General features: G+C 35.4%; 1 protein-coding gene across 3 annotated transcripts in view; it reads left to right on the top strand.

The window, feature by feature from the left end:
* The window catches only part of LOC113503923 (transcription factor HNF-4 homolog), a 54,901-nt gene that overhangs the window by 19,027 nt on the left and 12,814 nt on the right, over window positions 1-23,060 (top strand). The window contains exons 1-2 of one of the 3 annotated variants that reach the window (XM_026886082.1): window positions 6,353-6,586; window positions 22,678-22,861. In XM_026886082.1, the coding sequence (XP_026741883.1) occupies window positions 6,568-6,586; window positions 22,678-22,861 (203 nt within the window). In that variant the 5' untranslated portion in view covers window positions 6,353-6,567. Of the gene's footprint in view, window positions 1-6,352; window positions 6,587-19,666; window positions 20,513-22,677; window positions 22,862-23,060 lie in introns of those variants that run through there. The other 2 variants (XM_026886070.1, XM_026886075.1) reach the window with 2 other exon arrangements.

Raw genomic sequence — 23,060 nt, 5'->3', positions numbered from 1 at the left:
AAAGCACAGTTCTGAGGGAACACAATATACACTAGCAAGTAGCATTACAGAACAGACTATTGGGCCTAAGACTCAAGGGTAACCTAAGGACTTCCACCTCCTTACAGCAGTGCGTGTTAATAGAAAATCGTGGTTAGTTTCGTAAATACCGTAAACATAGATATTTGTACACAGTTGTGATAAAACTGTGGCACGTTATAATTCACTATCGATATGTGCCGATGAATTTTATGGCACCCTAAATTATGATTGTGAATAGAATGTAATAAATTAAGATACATTTCAAGGTGTAAGATATCACACACACACACGCTTCACGTAAAAATTACACAGCAATTCTAACTAACTTCAAATAATTATCTACTGTAGTTGTTTAAAATGAAAATTAAAAGGTTTAGAATAGTAAGATATTGCTTGCGTTGATATTTGCCGAAGTTTAAGAATCAGACATCAAACTTTGACACTGCCAAAGCGACGGAAACTCAGGGTTATTAGAAGAAAAATGATACTAGATAATACCTGCCACCCTTTTTAAACTGACCCAAGAATGGTGTAGTGTAGGAATAATTTAATAATACAGTCAGCATTTCTTCAGTTTATTAAACATCGGATACCATACAAAACGGCGCTTCTTCACAACTTTAGCAACATAAGAAAAGTATGAATGGATCGCGTCATACACTGACATCGTTCTGTCAAACAACTCTGTATCATTGAACGACCTGCGAGTGCTGCCAGCGCGGCTCCCCACACCTGCCAACAACGGCGTGACGGTGACGTAGGGGTGTAAATCATGATTCATTATTATTAGATTGTTGCATAATTGCCTACCGATGCAACAACTAGTGGGTAATCTAGGTAGATATACTTAGAAGCCGATTTTAGATCTGTGACAACGATTGTTGGCTGATAGTAATGGATTATGAAAGCTGTTAAACAATAGATTACTCTAGGGGGAATTCCACCGCCGTTTGAAGCAAGAGTTTCAGGTGTTGGAGCGAGATGGGGCACTATCTTGTAGAGTGACATCTCCCTTCTTTCACGGCTTCTCAGAGATATCTCATAAAAATCAAAGTACTTGTAAGTAAATACATTTACTAATATGGGGGCCGAGTGCCAAAATGCTTATTAAAGATCTAGCAAAGCGTCTTGTTGACTCTTCCCGTACCCCAAAGGCTGGCTTGTACTTCGCTCAGAGGATTAGCTTTGCCTTTCAACGTGGTAACGTGGCAAAACGTTTTTGATGCTTTATTTTAATTATTGTTTTTGTTTTTAAGTACTTATTTTAAGTGTAAATATCTAGGTTGTAAATGTTTTAGTAATAGTTTTAAATAAAGTAATTACCATATCAATTTTAAATTCACCTACATTATTATGAAAGAAGTCAGTTTGTTAAACATGCTCTTCTATAAATGTTAATTCGCCAACGAAGGCTTCTAGTCTGGCTAGTAAAATCTATCTCTCTCAATCTTCGCATCGCATCGCTGCACATGAAACAAAACAGAAGGTATTAAATATGGATATTTATTATTCAATTAATCTTCACACAATACCCAGCCTTTACAAGGTCAATGCCAAATAATTATAAACAATAAAAGTAGCTAATGTTTCTTAATAATTAAGTTGTTTACTCACAAACATAAAGTTAAGATTTAACTGAATATTAACCTACGAACACACAATACATGAAAAGCAGTTTAAAAAAAAAAAAGAATATGTAATTTAAGTACAAAAGGTTAAATAGGTATTTTAAAGTAAATAAGTGAAAATTATTTTTATAAAAATAAAATTTTAGATGAAAAATATTTACGATGATCCTAAAGATTTTTTTTTCTAATTTAAAAACAGTAGGTACCCGATCAACAAAAAAAATAACATCACTTTACTTGTACAGTGTAGTTTTTATTTTAAGTCAGTCGTATGTTTTTTTTTTGTTACAACAACATTATTATAGAAACTGTGAAACACGTCGGCATTATTATACAGTACTCCTAAAATAATAGTTATGTAAGTCATTAAGTAAACGAATCTCGAGTGACGCACAATACAAAATAGTTACAAGTTCTAGGCTAACCTCTTCACAATATCTTACTGTAGCAAACCAAGGTCGCAAAATTTGAGACAAAAAAGATACACAGTTTCCTGCACAATGTAAGGAGTATTTTCAGACGAAAGTATCTTTGGGAACGTTTGTGGGATATGTGCTCATCTTCCATTGTCCACTTTCAGCTATTAGCAGAGAGTTTTAAGAAAGTTAATTTGTTTTCCCTGTTTTCTTATCGCATCCATAAAAAATCTATACTACGTATGTGTACAGATAGCGTTGCCAGGCGTCCGGATAAAGCCGGACATAGTTAGGCTTTTTGATTACATGTCCGGCTAAAATAAGCGGTGTCCGTCTTGTCCGGCTTTTGTTAGGCTTTTTACGATAAGTAAAATGATGAAGTTATTTTTTTTTAGTTAAAAATGTCTTATTTGTTCATAAATGTTTTATTATCTTGAATTTAATTTATTGTGCAACTCAAAGAGAAACAGTTTTTATTTTAATCATGAAAAAGACCTGATTTTACATAAAAAAATTGTCGTACCTAAATCCTCAATAATATAGGGTGTCCGGATTTTTTAACCAAATGTCCGGCCAAACTGGCTGGTCTGTCCGGCTATTGGGTTTGGCGACCTGGCAACGCTATGTACAGAAGAGGTGTCTTCACGTTGAACATAGACGCGTTGCTGAACTGTGACCACACAGTTATTCTTACCCAAAAGGTTCTTATGAAAGCACTCTAAACAACTGAGAAAGATGTAGTTATATATTTTAGTATCAACTAGCTGTTGCCCGCGACTTCTTTCGCGTGGTTAGAAGATATAAGTTTTAAATTTTTGAACGGAAGCCCTCAAAGATGAATAATTATCCCTGTTTATTCCACATTTTCCATTTTATCTTCGCTCCTATTAATCGCAGCGTGATGGTATATAGCCTAAAACCTACCTCGATGAATGGTCTATTCAACACAGAAAGGATTTTTCAATTTGAACCAGTAGTTCCTGACATTAGCGCGTTCAAACAAACAAACAAACTCTTTAGCTCAATATATTAGTAAGTATAGATAAGCAATTAGGTACAACGTTTTCCAATGGAGTACCTAAACTAAACTTGTCATCACCATATCGAGTAGAGGCCAAAAGAAGGACGCGAAGTTGTCCCAACTGGTTTACATGCTGTCAGATAGGTGACAATTACAAACAGTTTTTGTTTATTGTATTACTATTAATCACTGATATTCATATTGATCAAGGAGGTCAGTAGCAGAAATCAGAGTAGACGAACAAAAAACATATGACCATCAAAACCAATTACACTAGTAAATATCCTTCAGAGCCAGAACCTTTAGAATTCAACAGGATCTCGCAGATCTTATAACTAGATATAATTTTTAACTTCCGTCGCTGAAGCTGATTTCCAATGCAACACTTACCGAGTACCGTTCAACTAATAAGACAAAGAAATGAAGACATTAAAAGCTACGCTGATGGCCCTACTAAACCCTTCAAACCTATATAAATATTTATTTACTTACAATACAAGTAACAAGCAAACTGTACGAGAGCTTCAATGCCACGCCGAGATTTATTAAAAGCAAACAGGTTGGACGTAAATATTAAATGAATGTCAGAGGATTGTTGTAAACAATGATAAGTATGATAAACTGGAACTAAAAATAGTGGAGATAGTGTGTTATCTAGAAAGAAATGGTAAAAAGGCAATCTTAAACAAGAAATTGGCATAACAGATTTCGGTTTCGACGGTGGGGTAAGTGTCTTTTAGGTGAATGAAGAAACCGGGGCAACAAAGTTGTCTGCAAGGGTTACTGTGGGTGGACCCGGTACAAGAAGTGCAAAGGAAGGAACATAAGTGGGTTTTAGTCAGTAGGAGTCTGACACTACTTTACGCTCAACTCAAAACGGAAGGACATTTGATGATTTCCCACCCGAAATAAAGGTGAATAAAGGAAAACTAACATTGATCAACCAGATATTTCTTTATATTTGCGTTACTACAAATGTTTGTTTTATTTACTACGTACTAGCAAATAACGAGGCAGAAAGAGGTAATGTAAGCGACAGGCTCGCTTCGCTTCGATTTTTCAATAAAATTACATTTCAAAAAATCTCTTATTCAGAAAATCATGAGTAACTACTAAGCCGCCACAAGATCATGGTATTCTACTTCTTCTTCAAATTATCTATATCTTGATACCTACAATAAAACAAACCACTTTGAACCCTTAATAATTTAAATATAAGACTCAGATCAACGATAGAGGAAATATCAGATTGAACAAACTGGTCCACGACGCGACGCCGCCGTACTTGACATAGTTTCCCAAAAGTATCTCTAAACGTGTTGTTTTGCTCCGGTGTTTGTTGGTATTCCAATATAATAACACCTACTGTTATATAATCATTGATGGAAAACAACGAATGGAAATAGAATGTCTATTTTCAATCCAAAGTCGGTCCAGATTAGTGCAGCATATTTCTTGGATAAAACGTTTCTAATAGTCGATTTATTTAAGTACAACACAGTCATTGTACGCTAATTATGATGCTTTCAAAAAAAGCGTTGCCTGCATTCGGCTGCTGGAGATGGTAGGGGTTATAGCGACGGCCCAGCCCTTTAAGTCGAGTGACTTGAGAAAAATGATATTTTCATGGCGTTATTGTTTGATGTAAATGATTGTAGAAATTGCGCTTGACTACAGGGACAGGGTGTAAACTAGAAGGAAGATTGCTATGCGAAAGTCTTCTGCTTCCTGGCTGCTATTCTTTAGCTGACCGAAAAATGAACATTCGAAATTTATTTCCAAAAACGAACGCAACAATATTTTTGCCTCCAATGCACTGACTAATAGAATGCGTTTTCATTCGCTATCACGCCTCTAAGTATGTTGCGTGCCTGCAAAATAAAGCAAAACAATGATTCTTAATTGCACGAGGTCACTGGTGTAGTTGCTAGATGTCAATTGTCATGTTATTGCAGTTCCTAGGCTAATTTATAGTAACCTAGGAAATTGTCTAAAGATTTTCTTAGAACTACACTGTTTAACTAGTATAAAACTGGTGCCTGATTGACCCCAAACCACAATACATAACTATCGTTACAAGTTACTACTTATGCCATCGATAGACACTGGCTAGACAGTTTTATGAGCAAACCTTCTGAAAAAACTGTAGTTAATCGCATGTAAAAAGACTTGAGCGTACAGGTTCATTGAGCACTTAGTTAACTACTGGGTATTCTACTTCTTCTTTATTTAATGTTAATAGTTTATAACCCCTTCTATCATTGCGGTATGGTAACTACTTAAATTGGAAAATAAACAAAACTTAAAATGCGTTGGTATGAAAAATGGTATTTGTAAGCTTTCTAGATTATTTGTTCGAGGGCTGAAATCTTTATTTCCTAAATATTTTAGACTCGTTTTTATATCAAAACATGTTCATCCGCTTTAAGGTCTTTCGAAACCGCCATTTCATGAGTCTTTGCGTGTAGTGCATTTGAAATAAAAATTGCAGAGGTATCGACAATACCACTTTTAAAGACTTTCCATTCACTTGTAGGCTATTAGACATAAATAATTAACCGTGTTGCAATTAATTAGATAGCTAACTACACAGAAACAGTTATTATAGGTAACACGTGTTTACTACTGTGCACGTTTATAGGTTATCATAGTGGTACCTACAGTTAATTCAGTTTATTATAAATCTTGTTCTTGTGTTAAATAAATGTTAATTTACGGAGGTAAATGTGTTTATGGATGTTAAGTTTAAGTGCCTACTTACTTACAAATTAGCGCAGTAAGAATACCTGGGTAGGTAGTCACTCAATGTCAGTAAGAAAATACTACATAAGTAGATATTAAAAACTCCAAGAGATAAAAAACATAGTTGAATTACGTTCTTAATACTTTATTTATAATAATTTAGATTAATTTGCATTTATCAACAGGTAGGTCTCAAAATTAAACCGTTAAAAATTGTGGGCACGGCAAAAGTAAAAGTGATAAAATTTATGAAAATTGAAAAATATATATTAGGTAACACACTGTTAACTTAGAACTTATAAAATTGAGATAAACAAAACAATCATAACATTCACGTCATGTTATTTAGACCACATCATCTCGTTACAATACAACTGTTACGTACGAGTACTAGTAGCACCATCTATGAAAACATTGGAGAGTTACGTTATTATCTTTACAGTGTGTTGGACAGATGTCGCTTTTATAAGTTTCATTACTTTCAATTTCGTTCATTCATTCTTTCCGATTGTAGTTCAATAAGCGTTAATAGCACTATCTATGACGTATGAGCTAAAAGGACATGGTATCCAGCTACGTAAAACAGAATTTTCGTCGTAAACTGACAATTAATTTTGACATCTGTCATTATTCCTTAAGAATTTGATCAGTGGAATATATTTTTATTAAGTGTTCGAATAAGTGTGGAATTTATTAACCAACCCAAGGATACATATCAAACGTAAAAATTGACAAAACAATGGGACTCTGTGACGAAGGTAAGCGCATTTCTTGTAATACATCCCTTAGACTTGATGAGAACATGATGGCAGTAAACAAATTAATTACTATCAATATACCTAACTGATTTCAATAGCACATGCGATAGTAATGCTGTATAATTACTTGCGTTTATTGAGTATGTGGAAAAACGAAAGAATTTAACATATTGTTGTCTGCTGCTACGCATTAGAACGGCGTAACATTATTTCTAGGCATGTTAATAAAGTGTTGACGAGACGTGTTTTCCGTTTGTTTAGCTAAATGTGTTTGCTTTAACACTAACAATATTTGTGTGCAATCTTGATCGCGGATATGTGAGAGAACAGGTTTGACCTCTAAACGTATTACCCAATGTTTATGTGACGAGGGTTATCTCTTACTTAACTATATAGGTCAGTAAAGTACTTAAATACATATATATTATGAAAATTAACATTAGTTGTTTAAGTACCTAAGTCATAACCTAACTATTTGTGATTATTGATAAATCCATATCTATATTTACCTTTATAACTTGTAGGTATATTGCTCATCTACAGTGCAAAGTACAAATGGCAAAGGAATTTCCTATCATGCCTGAAGTTATGACATTTAATTAGCTAAATCACTTTATACATTATCAGTCACAAGTGTGCCATAGGTATCGGTAAACAGGTGACGCAATACCAGAATTTCTATAAATTCTAAAGTTTGAATTAGTAATATACTTATCTTACACACTCAGTCAACATTTAAGATTGGACAGCCATTATTTTTTATCTAAAAAGATAAAATGGTATGTTTTGATAAATGTTACAGAATAGATTAGATTGTTTAAGACTCAAAATGGCATTTTTTAAGATTTTTTTTCAATGTTTACAAATTAGGGTTGTCTATAATGTTTTATTGTCTGTATTCCATATTGCCAGGGGTGTGTCCCAGTAGGTGTGTGCTCTAGGACACACCCACATGTTGCTATTTCATTAGTCCCACATGACAAGGGCAAGTCTGTTATTTTGGCAGGTGCCCAGGTTAATTTGAAGGTGGGATTAAGAGTATATTGGTATTACTGCATTAAATACATATGTTTTACGTCAATTTGTGCAACTAGTGTTTTTTCCATATATTATAAAATATTTCAGTATTAACTTATTTTTAGTTACCCTAATTAAAATATTATACTCCATTTTAATAGGTTGGATTTTATATTTAAACTGAATTTTGAGGGAAAGGATACACCAATATTGCTTACCTTTTTTTAGGTACCTAAACACATGATCAAATGCCTTATTGTCTTCAATGTAGTTTGCTTATTGTTTTGGCCAGTTCAACTTAGTTGCAACATCAAGATCATTAGAGAAACATTTCAACAATTGCTTGTTTTCTTGACATTATAAACACATAAAATATAAGTTAGTATTGCAAATCATTTTTTATTAACTATTGTGGTAAATAATTGCACACTTGCTTGCACCCAACTGCACTTATCTGACCTATAATTTTTCTAATAATTTATTACATTGTATATGTATTGTTATACAGCTGTTTCATAGTGATAGTGTAATTAAAATACTACTTATAAAATTTATTGATGTTTTCATTGTTAGATGTGGTACTACTTAATAATTATCTTAGGCACACAGATCTGGTCACAAGGAGGTTGGATATCATAGTAAGAACAGCCAAGTTTATGTATTAATGGTCTATAAAGAAAATTAAGTGGTTAAATACTTATTTATTTAAGAAATTTCTATCATTCATGTAATAACCAGATAAAGTTTAATTAAGATATTTACCAGACACAAAATAATATATACCCATGATTGAGTATAAGAATGGTATATAGGTAATTGCAGTGATGTATGAGCATTGTGCATTTACAATGGTCTAAGGCACAATTAGTTTCAATTGTAAGCTTGCCACCACTAGACCCAATTGAATGCCAGCCCATTTATTGTTGCTATCGAAGTACAACATCTATAACTGAACTTTTAAACATATACTGACTTTGACAACTTTTGAACTAACGCGTTGCCTGTTTCGTTCGGGAATTAACGCGGGATATATATTTGTTGTTAAGTCTTTGTTGTAAATGGTTAATTCGCCGGGCTGGGGGCCATAGCAGATGCTATTCAGGGCTCGGCAACCAGCATAATTTTAATAACCAACTCGTTTGAAACTTTTTTTTAAGAGAGAGTTTTTTTAAGAGCGAAATGCTCTTAAAAAGGAGGTCTTCGGTTACACTTTAACGGAATCGATATTATTTCGGTTCTGATCAAAGAGCTAAATAAAACGGTTTCTATTCGAAGTGTCGCTAATTTCCACGCTCCGCCCGTCACGTCTCTTTCCTGGGCAAAAAGGCCAAAGCCGCTCCAATAAATGTAGAAAAAAGAAATGGAAAATAGTACTAATAATTTTAGATCATGTCTCGTCAACCAAACAAAGCTCCCGCCCGAGAGTGTTACATAGAACTTGGTTATGAACCAATATATATCGAACGGTTCCCAAGCCCTGGTGCTGTTTAATAGGAAGATTTAGCTCTTAATTGGTCTGAAGAAATGAATTCGAAGTGGTAAATCAACACTTAAGAAAAGACTGAAGTAAAAGACGAATTATCTATATACTAGCTGTTGCCCGCGACTTCGTCCCCGTGGGTAGAAGATATAAGTTATGATTTATACCTGCCCTGTTTTTTTCACATTTTCCATTGTATCTTCGCTCCTATTAGTCGCAGCGTGATGGTTTATAGCCTAAAACCTTTCTCGATGAATGGTCTATTCAACTCAATATTTTTTCAATTTGGACCAGTAGTTCCTGAGATTAGCGCGTACAAACAAACAAACTCTTCAGCTTTATATATTACTATAGACTATAGATGAAATATGTTTGTATAGTAACGATAATCATATTTAATTTACGTTACCATTTACGTACGTAAGCAAAAAGTAGTAATAAAACAATGTTTACAAAGCTGAGTGATAAATAAAATCAGGAAGTTATCATTTAACGTTAGAGTCCCACAAGGCTCTTCACTTGGAAAACTGTAAAAACTCCGTATATGTGTAAAAAGTTATAATTACTTATGTACACAAACAATGAGATGACAAAAAATGATAATGCTCAATGAGTTTGTGTATTAAATCTTTGCGAAGTTTGTATAAATATACATATGTACATCTTTCAAAGTATTATAGATACTAATTAATATACACCGTGATTTTTTAGTCGTCTTACAAAAGCAGCCCAGTTCATGTATCCAATGACTAGAACACGTTCATGATAAAAAAAATAGGTATTTATGACATTTAAAAAAAAAATGCAATTTTTATTCAATATTATGATGCAATTCGTAGTTTTTTAGAAACACAGCTCTGTTGCGAGTGCGGTCCGAGCCTTGTAACAATGGTGAGGGGCGCGGGAGGCGGCAATTTTATCATTTTTAAGAGTATATTTCAAATTTCTCTTGTTTAATTTTCTTCGTACTTATTATCTTAGTTGATGATAAAAAAAAATCGCGCCTAGGGGTATTTTACGTCGGATACATGAACTGGGCTGCTTTTGTAATACGACTAAAAATCACCGTGTATATAGATAAATAAATATACAATACACATACGAAAGACGTTTTTTTATTATTTGATATGGTAAAATATTTGTTTCAAAATATCTTTTTTTTTTCTTCTAAATGAATCTCCATCCATGTCCATGACGACCACCGGCGGTCAACCTTTTCCGCATGTTCTGGCCACTGACCTAGTCAGCTCCACCCAGCTTCAGACAGGGTGGGATGTAACATAGAGATATCGTTCTCTCTTTTACTGAATACACCTGTGATGGCAATGTTACACAGTAAATTGTAAACACATACAGTGATATATGTACATTATCCACATAAAAAGTCTTTATTACAAATCCGAAAGTTATATGAACAATTATTTTCTAATACAATACACAAACATTATCTTAATAACTATAAATAACAAACAAATAACTGATAAGGAGTCGTTAAATAAACACGTAAAGTTTCCGATGCGTAGATACAGCCTGATGAAATAAAGTAAACAACACTGATAGATCATCCAATTTATGATTTATAGTCTGATGACGAAAAAACATAAACCGATTAATAGATAATTTGTTTAGCACGTGTATTATTCCAGTTGTGGAAGATGCTCTACGCTGTTTAGTGCCGTGTCTCACCTCTACAACTAGTTTAATGTTCATTTAGAAGGCAGCGCGGCGGCAATGGTATGGTACGGTGAAACAGTTTTTAATTTTCGGGGGTTAAATTCGAATGCCTTCAACCCATGGGCATGGCGTAGGCATGGCGTATGTTGGACTCTGGCCGACTAAAAAAACCCCGGACCCCTTCAACTATCTAAGTCGGAGTTACGGGATCGTTCACGCGTCTCTCTATCTGGAAGAAGTCGAAGCCTGCGTTCAAATTGATGGAACACCAGGTCTTCCCCCCAAAAATGTTTTGCTTCTGTTTTCGTTTTTAATTCCGTTCCCGGGTTTGTCCTAAACTGGACCAGTAGTGAACCAGTGTTATCAGGGTCGTGAGATGTCGTTCGAGCTTACTTTCAACGCGTGAATTGACGCTGTCGCCATTAGCTAGAACGCCAACTAAATCTCAATTCAGTTGAAAGAAAAGTAAACGTAAAGGTCTCAGAAAAAATTGCTCAAAAAATGCTGTTAGGCCCTCGGATAGACTACATACAGCATCGTTCAGGTTAAATGAACTTTTAACTCCACGTGCCGGCATCAAAAATGAACTTTGGGTTTACCGTAGTTATGAGGCATCTGCTGAGGTTTTCAATTGTGAGATTCTCAATAAAAGTCCAACAGATTAGTAGGCTTTTCCATAATACTTGGTGTCTTGCGTACAACGTTGTGTCCTAAGTGTATGCTTTTCCTTGACAAAATTTAATATTTGCTAGAGGTTTTTTCAAAAGGTAATTGAAATAATAACTGGATAATAAGTTAAATTTACGTTCAGCTATAACAACATAATTCTGTTTGATGTCATGCCGGATATAAGGACAAAAAACGGATAATCCATCCTAAACGGTGGTCTTATCGACAATTAAAGAAATTAATCTATCATGTCATTTTTTAATTTCATTTGTCTCCATTGCTTGGTGGGAGTCGGGAATTTTCCAATAAAAATCCAATATCATCTGTAATTAAACTGGTTCTTAGTAGTAAATAATTATGGCCGTTTAATACCCAGTCATCGTGGCATGGCACTAACTAAAACGATAATTGTGTCTACCTAGGTATTTATGTTAGTCTAGGACGTATTATCTCGGCCTGACTAATGAGTGACTCAAGAACTCATACTTTGTTTCTAACCGCATTAAAAATGACAACTTTAATTCACAATTACAGTCATGCCCATATGGTACAGAACTACATTACTGATTCTTGTTGCTAAGTGCTGAATGCTTGTTATTATGGGTATATAATTTTGACTGCCCTTGCAGCCCACCGATTTAGGTCACCACGCCAAACTCACTGAGCGTGACGTGTCGCTGGTAGGATCCCTCCATAGGACAAGCATATGTGTGAACCACGAATGTCTGCCCTGAGTCTGGATGTCTCGTGCATTTCCAAAAGGATTGTCAAACACTCCGCTCTACAAGGACCAAATTACTAGCGCTGGAGTCTTATAAAAAATAATCTTTCTTATATTATTATTAATACGTAATAAGGTAAATCTTACTGTTATATCAAAATAACGTACCTTATGCCTTTGTATCATTATCTTACCTCTATGATATTTGTTTGCTTGTCTGAGACTTGGTGACTAACGTTTCTTTCTAATTACATCCTTTCACTCGCGTTGCCTAAATTAACCTCAGTCGCAACACAAACGAAATTCTATGTTATGTATGACGTAAGCCCACTGTAAGTAACAGTATGTTTTTAATGTGAAAAAATACTCGCTTGAGCTAATACTGAACTTTGTAAACATCACCTATTATATGGCCTATGGATGTTTAGTGACGTTTGTTGCTGAGTACTATAACGCTACATAACGTTTTATCGGTTCATCAATATCTATCTGTTGCTATACAATCCCTAGTAAAGTGATGAGGACTACACGGCCTTAACGGTTACCCAAAACTGACGAATGCTTTGATTTGCGGCCATTTTGAAAAATTACATATGTATGTCGCCCTCAATTCTTTCTATGCATAGATTAATTGTTAATAGAAACTTGATTTAAATCAAATAGAAATAATATTAAGCAACATAATACAAATATCGCATTCTGTTAGTTTTGCACAGAAATACAATTTGTCCGCTCCACAAAGAGTCCAATTATGACGAGTCGGACTTTGGACTGTGATTTCCACAGATTACTTGCGACCAAAGTCCACTAGGCGCTTGCGTCAACATTACTCGAAAAACTAGTTATTTCAACTTGCAAGTCACTGTGAATGGGCAAAAAGAAAGATTTGGTTGATTACGTATGCCTTATCTTATTTTTATATTATCAGGTTTTGCCAAATATCGTATTAATAAAATAGCATATGTTATGCAGTATTTTTAGGTATTCCGTCATATAAGCTAATCTTTTGCACGGGCAATGATACGACCTTTGATAGTGCGCTTATTTTTTATCAACCAGGTAAATCTATGTATGATAGCTCAGTCATTTTGCAACGTGGCATTTAGATAGCCCGGTCCGTATAATAATAATAATAATAATAATATCATGGGACAACTCACACACGGTTATCTGATCCCAAGCTAAGCAGAGCTTGTGTTATGGTAACCAGACAACTGATAAACTTACTTATATATTTCTAAATACATACATATTATAGTATCATGGCAGCATATGACTAATGTTATGTTTAAACTTTCTTGATAGCGCACAAAAAGTGTTTTTACCCCAAATACCAGATTATTCCCTCAATTAGTTACATCGTCTGAATAGAGGTTGATCCTCGTTTAACCCAGTTCCTGGAAGAGTGTTTTCTTTGGCCATTTATTTTGTTGCGGGTTCAATGTCTGTCAATATTTTCCCTAGGATTATTGATGATTTAAAAAATCGTGGCCAACAGAACGAGCAATTATGTGTTTCAGGGTTGTCCTATCTAAAAGCACACGTTAAAATAATGATTAATTAATACTAACTTGGTATATAGACTTCAACTTTTCTAGAATATCCATGGTCACGATATAAAAGCTAATAAGTCGTTATGCTGTCTGTAATTACCACATAAAAAAGGAAACAAAAAATGGTATCCAACCTTTACGCTTGCGTACTCACACGTTTGCAATGGTTACTTAACTTTACAATCACATCAATTATTTATTGGACTTTGGACTTTAGATTTCTACAAATTACCCATGCACAAAGTCCACTATAATTATACATGATTTAAAAAAAAAAGCATTAAAAAGCGGTTATAATCTGTCTGACGTGGTTAAGCAACTTGTTTTATGATCTTGGAAATTAGATGTTGCGAATTGGGTTTTACCATGAGCAGACTAGCCAAAACACGGTTTTTTATAGACGTAATCTATATTTAGAAGCCATTTTAAATAATTATTAAAAACCTGTAGCAATTTAGAGATTTCTATTCGTCGGTGAATTTATTTGTGTTTATGTAGCTCGATATCTTTGGACTTTGGAATCAGATTTTCGATGATTCATTTGTTTTGAAAACTTACTCGTAAGTGAATTACAAAGGTTGGATAACGTTTATGAAGTCTATTATAGGGAATATGACAAAGTGAACACATTTTCACTGCAGGTTTACTTCAAAAATAAATGCGTGCCCGCAGGGATGCGTAGTGACTAGTGAGGGATGAGTATTGAGTTAATTAGAGACAAGTGATGCTTCATTTACAAAATTTAATTGATTCTTTTACTGATTAACCGGTTCCATTGGTTCTTAAAGAGTATTTCTCCATTTTGCCTCGTAGATGCTTGGAAAAATGAAATCCGCTTCCGAGGTTGTTTACAATGAGGACCTTGCAACTGCAACCGGAGCAGTTTCAGTACTTTGAGAGGTTTTTGCCATACCTCTTATTGCAATCAAAATAACAGCTCCAGAACCCATTAATTTGCTTATTTATATCCGTTGTGCCTTTTTTGATTTTCGTCTTTTTTATTTGTATAAGTAACTCGTATGCAGAAAAGAGCCTATGTTTCGCATTTTGAAAACGGGTCCGTTTACTTTTGCCTAATTAGTCATACTAAATAATAATAACGTATCAAAGCGTTTCCTCGAAAAATCTTTAATTACGCGACGACAAAGAAATGACGCATAAATTATAATAAAGGGACATATAAACGTCTCATTGATTTACTTTTGTAATAATAACATAGCTGACTCTTAGTGCAGACAACACGACTACGCATTATGTTTGCCGTTAGAGTGACTAAAAAGTGTTTAAGGTAGAAAAAAATGCGTTTTCTTTTTTTGTTAATCCTTATTTTTTGAAAGGCGTTGAGTATCTCTATGGAATGGGACACGTCAGCAATTAAATGATTGTAAAATGTGTCTAAAGACTGTTGAGGACGAAAACTAATTTTTGAAATCGTCGGAAGAAAGCTATTTTCATTAACATCTAACACCTAATCACACTGTTTTCCCATCACGTATTATATATATTACACGTATTATATATTAAACTAGTATTCAATTTTTAAGATTTTATCGCACTTATGTATACACTACCTACAGTAGGCTTATAGCATTAATGTAAGGGTATTGTTGATATAAACATGAAAATCATTATCGCTAAGCCGCTTAAAATTCAATACGGAAAGTGGTACAAAGTTTCAGTGCAGGCTTATAAGCGGTTGGAAGTTTGAACGTTACGGTCATGATTATAATCTGACAACCAGATAGGATCACTGATATTTATAATTAAGTTTTCAAATTAACCGATGAACTAAGTATTTTGTAAAGAGGATAAGGAAATAACGTACGATGTTGATAAAGTCCGGATGCTAATTGAAACTTGTAAATGTTTGTCAAATAGAGGCGGGCAAATTACATTTTTATTTCTATTTGTATCCTTGGTCTTCAGGAACTATGGAATTTGATTGACTTAAAGAAAAACTCATCTACTCAAACTTGTTCACTGATAATTAATTCTGCTTTTGAGCGAAACATTATTTTAAGGCACATTCCACGAAGTTGTTGATGAACATGTGGCTTATTTATCCCGTAGTGTATCCGTGGCTTAAGACTTCGCGCTCACTGGCGACGAAACTGTTTTCTCTGCGACATGTGACGTTCTATCTCTACGCGTCGAAGCAGACAAAACAGTTTCATTTTAGTTGGAAGACTACTTAGGTGTTGGTGAATAATATTGTTTTTTAAACCCTGGCTCGTAGTACTTACCAGTAGGTACTTAAACGGAAACGGGAATCCGTTTTACATTAAACCGAAAATATTTAATTAGGAAACTACTGCTCTACCTGCGATGAACCCTAAGTAGAACGTGGAATTAATAATCCTAAACGTAGCAAATACGAACATGGTTGTAATAAATGTTAACAAATACTGATTTATGTAAGTAATTGTTATGTATACTTGGAATGCATTTTACAACTTGGTGTCAAGGTGTAGGTCGTAAGTACCAACGGTAGGTATTAACAATTCTAGTAGAAAATATATGTACGTAGGTATGTATATAACTATAACATTAACACGTTTCAGAATATAACCTCAATGTAGTGAATTCATTAAGGTAACAGTTTAAATGAAAATAAGTTTACGTTTGGCGTAAAATTTTAAAAGAGAGTAGTATGAAATAATAAGTTTTGTACAGAGTATCTTGGCAAGTCCTAATTAGACAGAAGAGCTGTGGAGGTTACTAAAACTGGAACTCGAAAACGAAGTCGATGAGGACGCGCCAACAATACGACCGATGTAATGAGTTGCTAAGCATTTACATTCTCCGAGCAAATGCCTAAGATGCAGTACGGCAGTTCAGGTTTAGTCAATAAGTCCGACACTACCCACTTCCTCCACTGAGGAGGATGGATGTCCGGTTTCATGGACTCCCACCATGAGAATTTCCCATGCCTTACCAAAAAGCTGATAACGCCAGCTGGGATAACATCGATCTTTTCTCAAGGGGTTCATGTGAAGTAACTTAGAGTAAACTGAGGAGACCTTTTGCTTATCAGCAAGACAAAGTTCATGTAAAAAAAATTGCAAAGCATAGATCAAATACATGATTATCCACGAGGACTTTCGATGACGGTGTTTCGCAATTCATGCTTATTTGGCTAAAGAGGAAAGACAGTATAACATATAAGTAATTAACTTTTCAACAAATAAAAATATGATAACAATTCGTATTATTATTATTACGTTTTAAAGTAACTGCAGTTACTCTTTTCCGCAGGCAGCCCGTGTATGGCCGGTTATAGAGATAAAGTCCTAAAACGTGTCTCATGATGGAAACTGCAGAATAAAGATCCCTAATATAGAAATACGTTGGATAGAGCTATCGCAAAGTGTTGTATTACATGATAGATGCTTTAGCCTAGCATAACATACCTGATTATTTAAATAACATCGCAAGATATAATTTTCTTAACGTTTGCGAGGACTCGGATGGAACCGGATTTTCCTCGTACAGTTAGCAACGAAACTCTTTATGTTTGCAGATTTTTTAAGCTTATAAATTCGAACGAATATAATAACTAAGAATTGAGGGTGGGAAAAATATTGTGACAACACCAAATCACCACTTAAAAGTTGCTGAACGCGAATGTGATATCTGTTTTTTTTTTGGGAACTGGTTGTTCTGATTTTGTTTATGGACTTTCGTTGCTGGCCGTACATTCGTTTTTTCATTCAAATCTCGATTTTAGTTTGTTCTTTTCATCATTAGTCGACGTTTTTGTTTTTTTTTTTTCAATGTTCGTGTTTGTATAATTATGATTTTCTTGGATTTTTGTTAAAGTAGGTAGTGTTGTGACAAAAATCAAAGGAACATCTCTATAAAGAGAAAAATGTTAGAAGGAAACAAATGGATCATTTTATGTTATATGTCTTTAATGTGAAACCTTAGACTTAGCTCAGTAATTATAATATGCTGTACCGAAAGGAAAGAATGCGTGCTGGTGGTTTATTGCGGTGTTTCTTCTCACGCAGCACAAGCACTTAGGAAGGGTTGAAGGGTGGGCGAATCTGGATGCTAACTATTGTAATTTAACCTTCAAAAAGTAATAGTTGTAGGCTAAATTGAACCTAGAAATTAAGATGTTATGTCAGTTCTTAATTCCAACTCTACGAAATATCGCTCTATCGACTTATAGTTTGAATAAACAGTATTTGATTCTGCTTGAGAGTTACCTCACTCAGCTGTCTTACGTGTTCAACCCTAAGCCCTAACGTCACATGATTTTGAACCAGTTTAGAATGCGGCTCCATATTTGTCAGAATTTCGCCTTGAAGATATAGTTAATTGAATTAAACATTGGTAATATAATAACATGTTACTTAACCTTATAGTTTCCGTATACATTCGTTTATCATTCACGTCACGATTTTTTGATGAATTTGTGTTCCGACCTTGTTTTACAAGTAATCTGTCAGGCTATTTTCAGTGTATGATAGGCCAGTTGAAAAAAAGGACGAAACTTACGAAATGCATCTATGAATTTTAATGAATATTTCCCGAAATAGATGTACACTTTTCTCCCTATATTTATTCTCAGAGAGATCATAAAAGCTTTTTTATAAAAATACTCCTTCACTTATGAATTAAATTCGCGCATCGTGGGGGATTTCACAAACATTCAAGTCACATGCACAAAGACACCAAGACTCAGGACGAGCATTCGAGGATCACACAAACGCTTGTCCTACGCGGGGATCGAACCCGCGACATGTCGGGCTCAGCGGCTTTGGCTTGGTGAGCTCAACCACTCGACTATTCGTGCAATCGTTAACCTTTGGGAGAGTGCAGTTATTTTTGTAATTTGTTCCTATACATCCATAATCCTTATATAGCAAATGTTTTATATACGGAGTATTTAGTAGTGACTGCAGCTAAATGACTCACAGTCATTATTCATGATCGAGTCGTAGCTACGCGTTAACATTTTGAGCTACTTTTACGCCACGCTTGCCTGTTTTGCGTCATTGTCACCCTAAGTTCTGAATTTGTCATGCACTCAATTAATTAGCATCACGTTAAATGACCAAAATGAAATGCTTACTCTTATATGATGTAATATTATTTATTTGCTACAACTTATATTATGTAAGCGGTACGTACAACAGACTGAAGTTCACAGTAGTATAGAGTGAGCTTTTTAACAGTTGGAGATGCATTCAGAGCTTTCTACGTATAGCATGCGTATAGCATCCTGCGGTCTACTAAATTTGTTATCAGAAGCCTCGTGGTGTGCAATAGAGAGGGTTATTGTGCCATGAGTGTCGTGCGGCAGGCGGCACTGTCTCCAGGAGGCCTACCACTTCCCCTTAAAGTAATAATACAGCAATTGTAGAAGTAAGATGTCGCTCTATGCCTGTAGTGCGCAGTCTCGCTCCCACAACTGCAACAGTCTTACTCTAACATGTGGCGGTAGGATCCCTGGCCGAGATACCGCGACCCCGACCTGCCCCGTCTGGAGATAGCTCCAGAATGCCGCCTCTGTTTACATGGCCTACTACGTTTTAAAGCAAATCACTGATACATTACCTAATTGGTGTTTAGACGTTTGTTTGTTTGTTTAGGGCTGATAATGTGTATTTAGACTAATTAGAACTAATGTCAGTGAAATAAATAGTATTTATCCGTGTTCTTATAATACATTACAATATTAATGACTGATAAGTATTATGTGTAGCTCAATTACTCATACAGTGATACATAGTCACACATTATTTTGTATTTGTTTGACGCCACTAACTGGGCGGAAAGAGTGGTCGATGACGCTGTTCATTCACACTTATTGCCTCTCGCAGATAAATCTCCAAGAACTTTATCAGCATCCCGATAGTCGTTAGATAAGCTTCGTGCCCACACAATAGATGCACGCATAGCAACAAAGGAACATGCCAACAAAGCCAATGCGTGTGACGATCAATTAGTCACTCGGGCGTTTGTTTACTTACAGCAACATGTCAGTTATGGCAAAAGCTTCTGTCCGTCAGCTGCCGAGTGAGTCCTCCGGCGGCGAGCATTCGATTCCACATCCGCTGCATTTCCGATAACGCGTGAGTCAGCGGGTGTCGGGTGCGCGGTTTGCGCCGCGAATCGCTGCCGTTTGCTGACTACGCTACTGTTGAGCGGGTCATTCATAGGTGTTGTCAGCAGATTGGCGCAGCGGATGATAGGTGTGGTAGCGATCCGCGATCGGCGACCGCGGCGCCGGCGGCGTCAGTCGCTGGCTCACAGTGAGTGCGGAAGGTCGCGTCACAGCCATCAGTTAGCACCTCGGTCATTCGAGACCGGCGTGACTTTCTGTAAACAAAGCTATCGAAAACTCGTGGTACACAATTACTGAGTGATAAAAACGAAAACATTACCCGGAAGCGGTGCAGTCGCTGTCACCACCCTCATTACCGGATCAATATTAGCTACGATCAACATAAAGTATTTGTTATGATTTGTATTTGGTAGTTCGCTGATAAGGGATTGTGACACCATTTGTTTTAGTTAAATCACCTGTTGGTCAATCGTGTTTGTGTCGAGTACGGGCGGTATCTCGTGTTGTGTTCGATCGGTGGATAACAGTCGCGCGCGGGTGTAGTGTGGCGTAGGGTGGCTGAAAATGCCGGTGCTGGGCTACGAGATGGCCACTCAGGAGATGTGCCCGGTGTACAGCGCGCCCGAGTACGCGGTGCCCGCGCAGCCGCAGTGGGACAAGCATCCCGCCAGCCCTTACTACGGGTCCGTGGTGCGGACCCCGCCTCTGGACGCGCGCCCTGTCACTTACAACGAAGGTTTGTTGACAAAACAGTCCCACCTGATTATGTTCGCATTCTAGCGACTTTAAATTAGTATATCGGTCATTCACGTATAGCGTATCAATCTACGTTACAATCCTCCGTAACTAGTGTAAGCTCGATTCGAATTTATAATATCTATGACAAATTAAGTAAGAACCTTTACATCATATTTAAATATATAATATAAGCACCTGTTGATAAATTTGAGGGTAAAAGGTATTATTGAATGATAATTGTTAATTAAATTATGTTTATCTTTATAATAATATATACTTATCGACTACTTAGATAGACAAATTGACACGATTTCATGTTTACGCCGCTTGATTATGTGTCAAATCTATACTCTATACTAATATATAAAGCTGAAGAGTTTGTTTGTTTGAACGCGCTAATCTCAGGAACTACTGGTCCAAATTGAAAAATTATTTTTGTGTTGAATAGACCATTCATCGAGGAAGGCTTTAGGCTATAAACCATCACGTTGCAACTAATAGGAGCGAAGATACAATGGGAAATGTGAAAAAACAGGGCAGGTATAAATCATATCTTTTACCCACGGGGACGAAGTCGCGGGCAACAGCTAGTTGTTCATAAAAATGGATCTGAAATCAATAGCAATAGTGTTGTTCCATTTGTCACAGGTATTTACAATTGTCTATGATCAAAAAAGTATTTTAACTTAAGTTTTAATGCGTTTATATCAAAAGTTACGTAAGAGAATCTAATGTGAGATAACCCTTTTTAAGGCTTTAAGGGACTCGAAATTCAGAAGGACTACCTTTCTCTTGGTTTATCAATAATCTCATTTGACAATGCAACCGTTAAAAACTTTAAAGGGCAGCAAAAACTCCGATTAATATAAGTAAACACAATATATTTTAGATTTCGTTATTGTTTTTTTTACTATCTATAACAACCCTATTGGGCTTTAGGTCCATTTTACAATGCCCAAGAAATTGTTATTTACACATATCTTTCACCAACACGTTGTTTTGAAGTTCTCTCTCTTTCGAATCGTCATAAAACGAGTACCTTCACTATCTTCCGTAAGGCTATCAGGTCTATAATTATCGACAAAGGTTAACAATAATAAACAGCTACTTATTAACATGGTTACCCACTTTTACATCTATTTGTAACGGACATACCCACCCCGTGTAACAAAAAAGTATGTAATTTAAACGACTAAGAAGGTTGCATATCTCAAACCTTTTTTTGTAATTTTGTAAAGAGGTTGCCAAGTTTTGCTTGAACTTATTAACTTCCCGGTTAAAACCGGTGTTTAGTTTAGGACCTCACTGAAAATTAAAGAAAACTACAGTATTTGCAATTATTTACCCCGAATAGGATAATAAAACTTTGCGGAACGTCCTAAAGTCTTAAGACATAGACAAACAAGCGATAAACAGATTCTCACCGACGAGAAATATTTACGAATAAATAATATTTTTTACTGTGTAACAAAAACATAACAGGTCATCAAATTATTATTGGCTGTCAAATTATGCTGTATGTAAGTGACTACTCACTTTTTTTGCCGCATACGCCGTGCAATTCACTCAGAACTACCAACATAGCAAATATTTATCTATTTTATGTCCAGCCAGCTTCAAATTTGGAATGGTTTACATTGTTTTAGGAATAGTAATTTGAACTATAATAAATTCAAATATAAATAAAAGAAGCGAGTAGTTTTCATTTAAATTATGCTCATAATTAAACAAATTGAATATATTACACAATTAACGGATATTTGTCAATTGAACTAGCTATTTTCTTGCGTGCGTACATGTTAATATTAGTTACTCTACCAGTTTTTATTGTTGTAGTAAGAAGTTTTAGGAGTAATTTTATTTATTCGAAAATTTAAATTTTATTTAAAATATTGGGAGTTGCATTTTTTTGCCAAAACATAATTGGCATATATGTATATCTGACCGTTGTTATTTTGTACCGGAAACTTACATGAAAACATGTAGGTAGATTCAGAAATTCGAAAACCCAACATCACACTATATTTTCACATTTCTTGGAAGTCAGTCCGTCAAAAAAGTTCAATCCAAAGAGTTATATCCATATTATAAAGCCTTATTTTCAACACGTAAATTTCTAATTTATTCATCATAATTATATTAATAAGCCTAACATTGTTACAGATAGCGACATGCAGCTAGAGACGAGTAGTAGCGAGGCGAGCGCGGCCAGCTCGACGGCGCTGTCGCAGCACTGCGCCATCTGCGGCGACCGCGCCACCGGCAAGCACTACGGCGCCTCCTCCTGCGACGGGTGCAAGGGATTCTTCAGGAGAAGTGTCAGGAAGAACCATCTGTATACGTGCAGGTAAATTATACATCATTCATAATTCCATTCTAATCTTGTAAACGAAAGAGTAAAATTGCCTCGAGAACATTTAATATGCTTTCACGACGAAACGCCCTCAAAACGTCAGTCAACGGTCGATTTTATCTGAGGGAATATATATTAATAATAAATAAAAATATTAATATATATAATATCTTTTTCTTTAGGGAAATTGAAA

The sequence above is a fragment of the Trichoplusia ni genome, chromosome 2 (assembly GCF_003590095.1).
Source record: "Trichoplusia ni isolate ovarian cell line Hi5 chromosome 2, tn1, whole genome shotgun sequence".
NCBI classification, from domain to species: Eukaryota; Metazoa; Arthropoda; class Insecta; order Lepidoptera; family Noctuidae; genus Trichoplusia; species Trichoplusia ni.
This window is presented reverse-complemented; position numbering and strand designations above follow the sequence as displayed.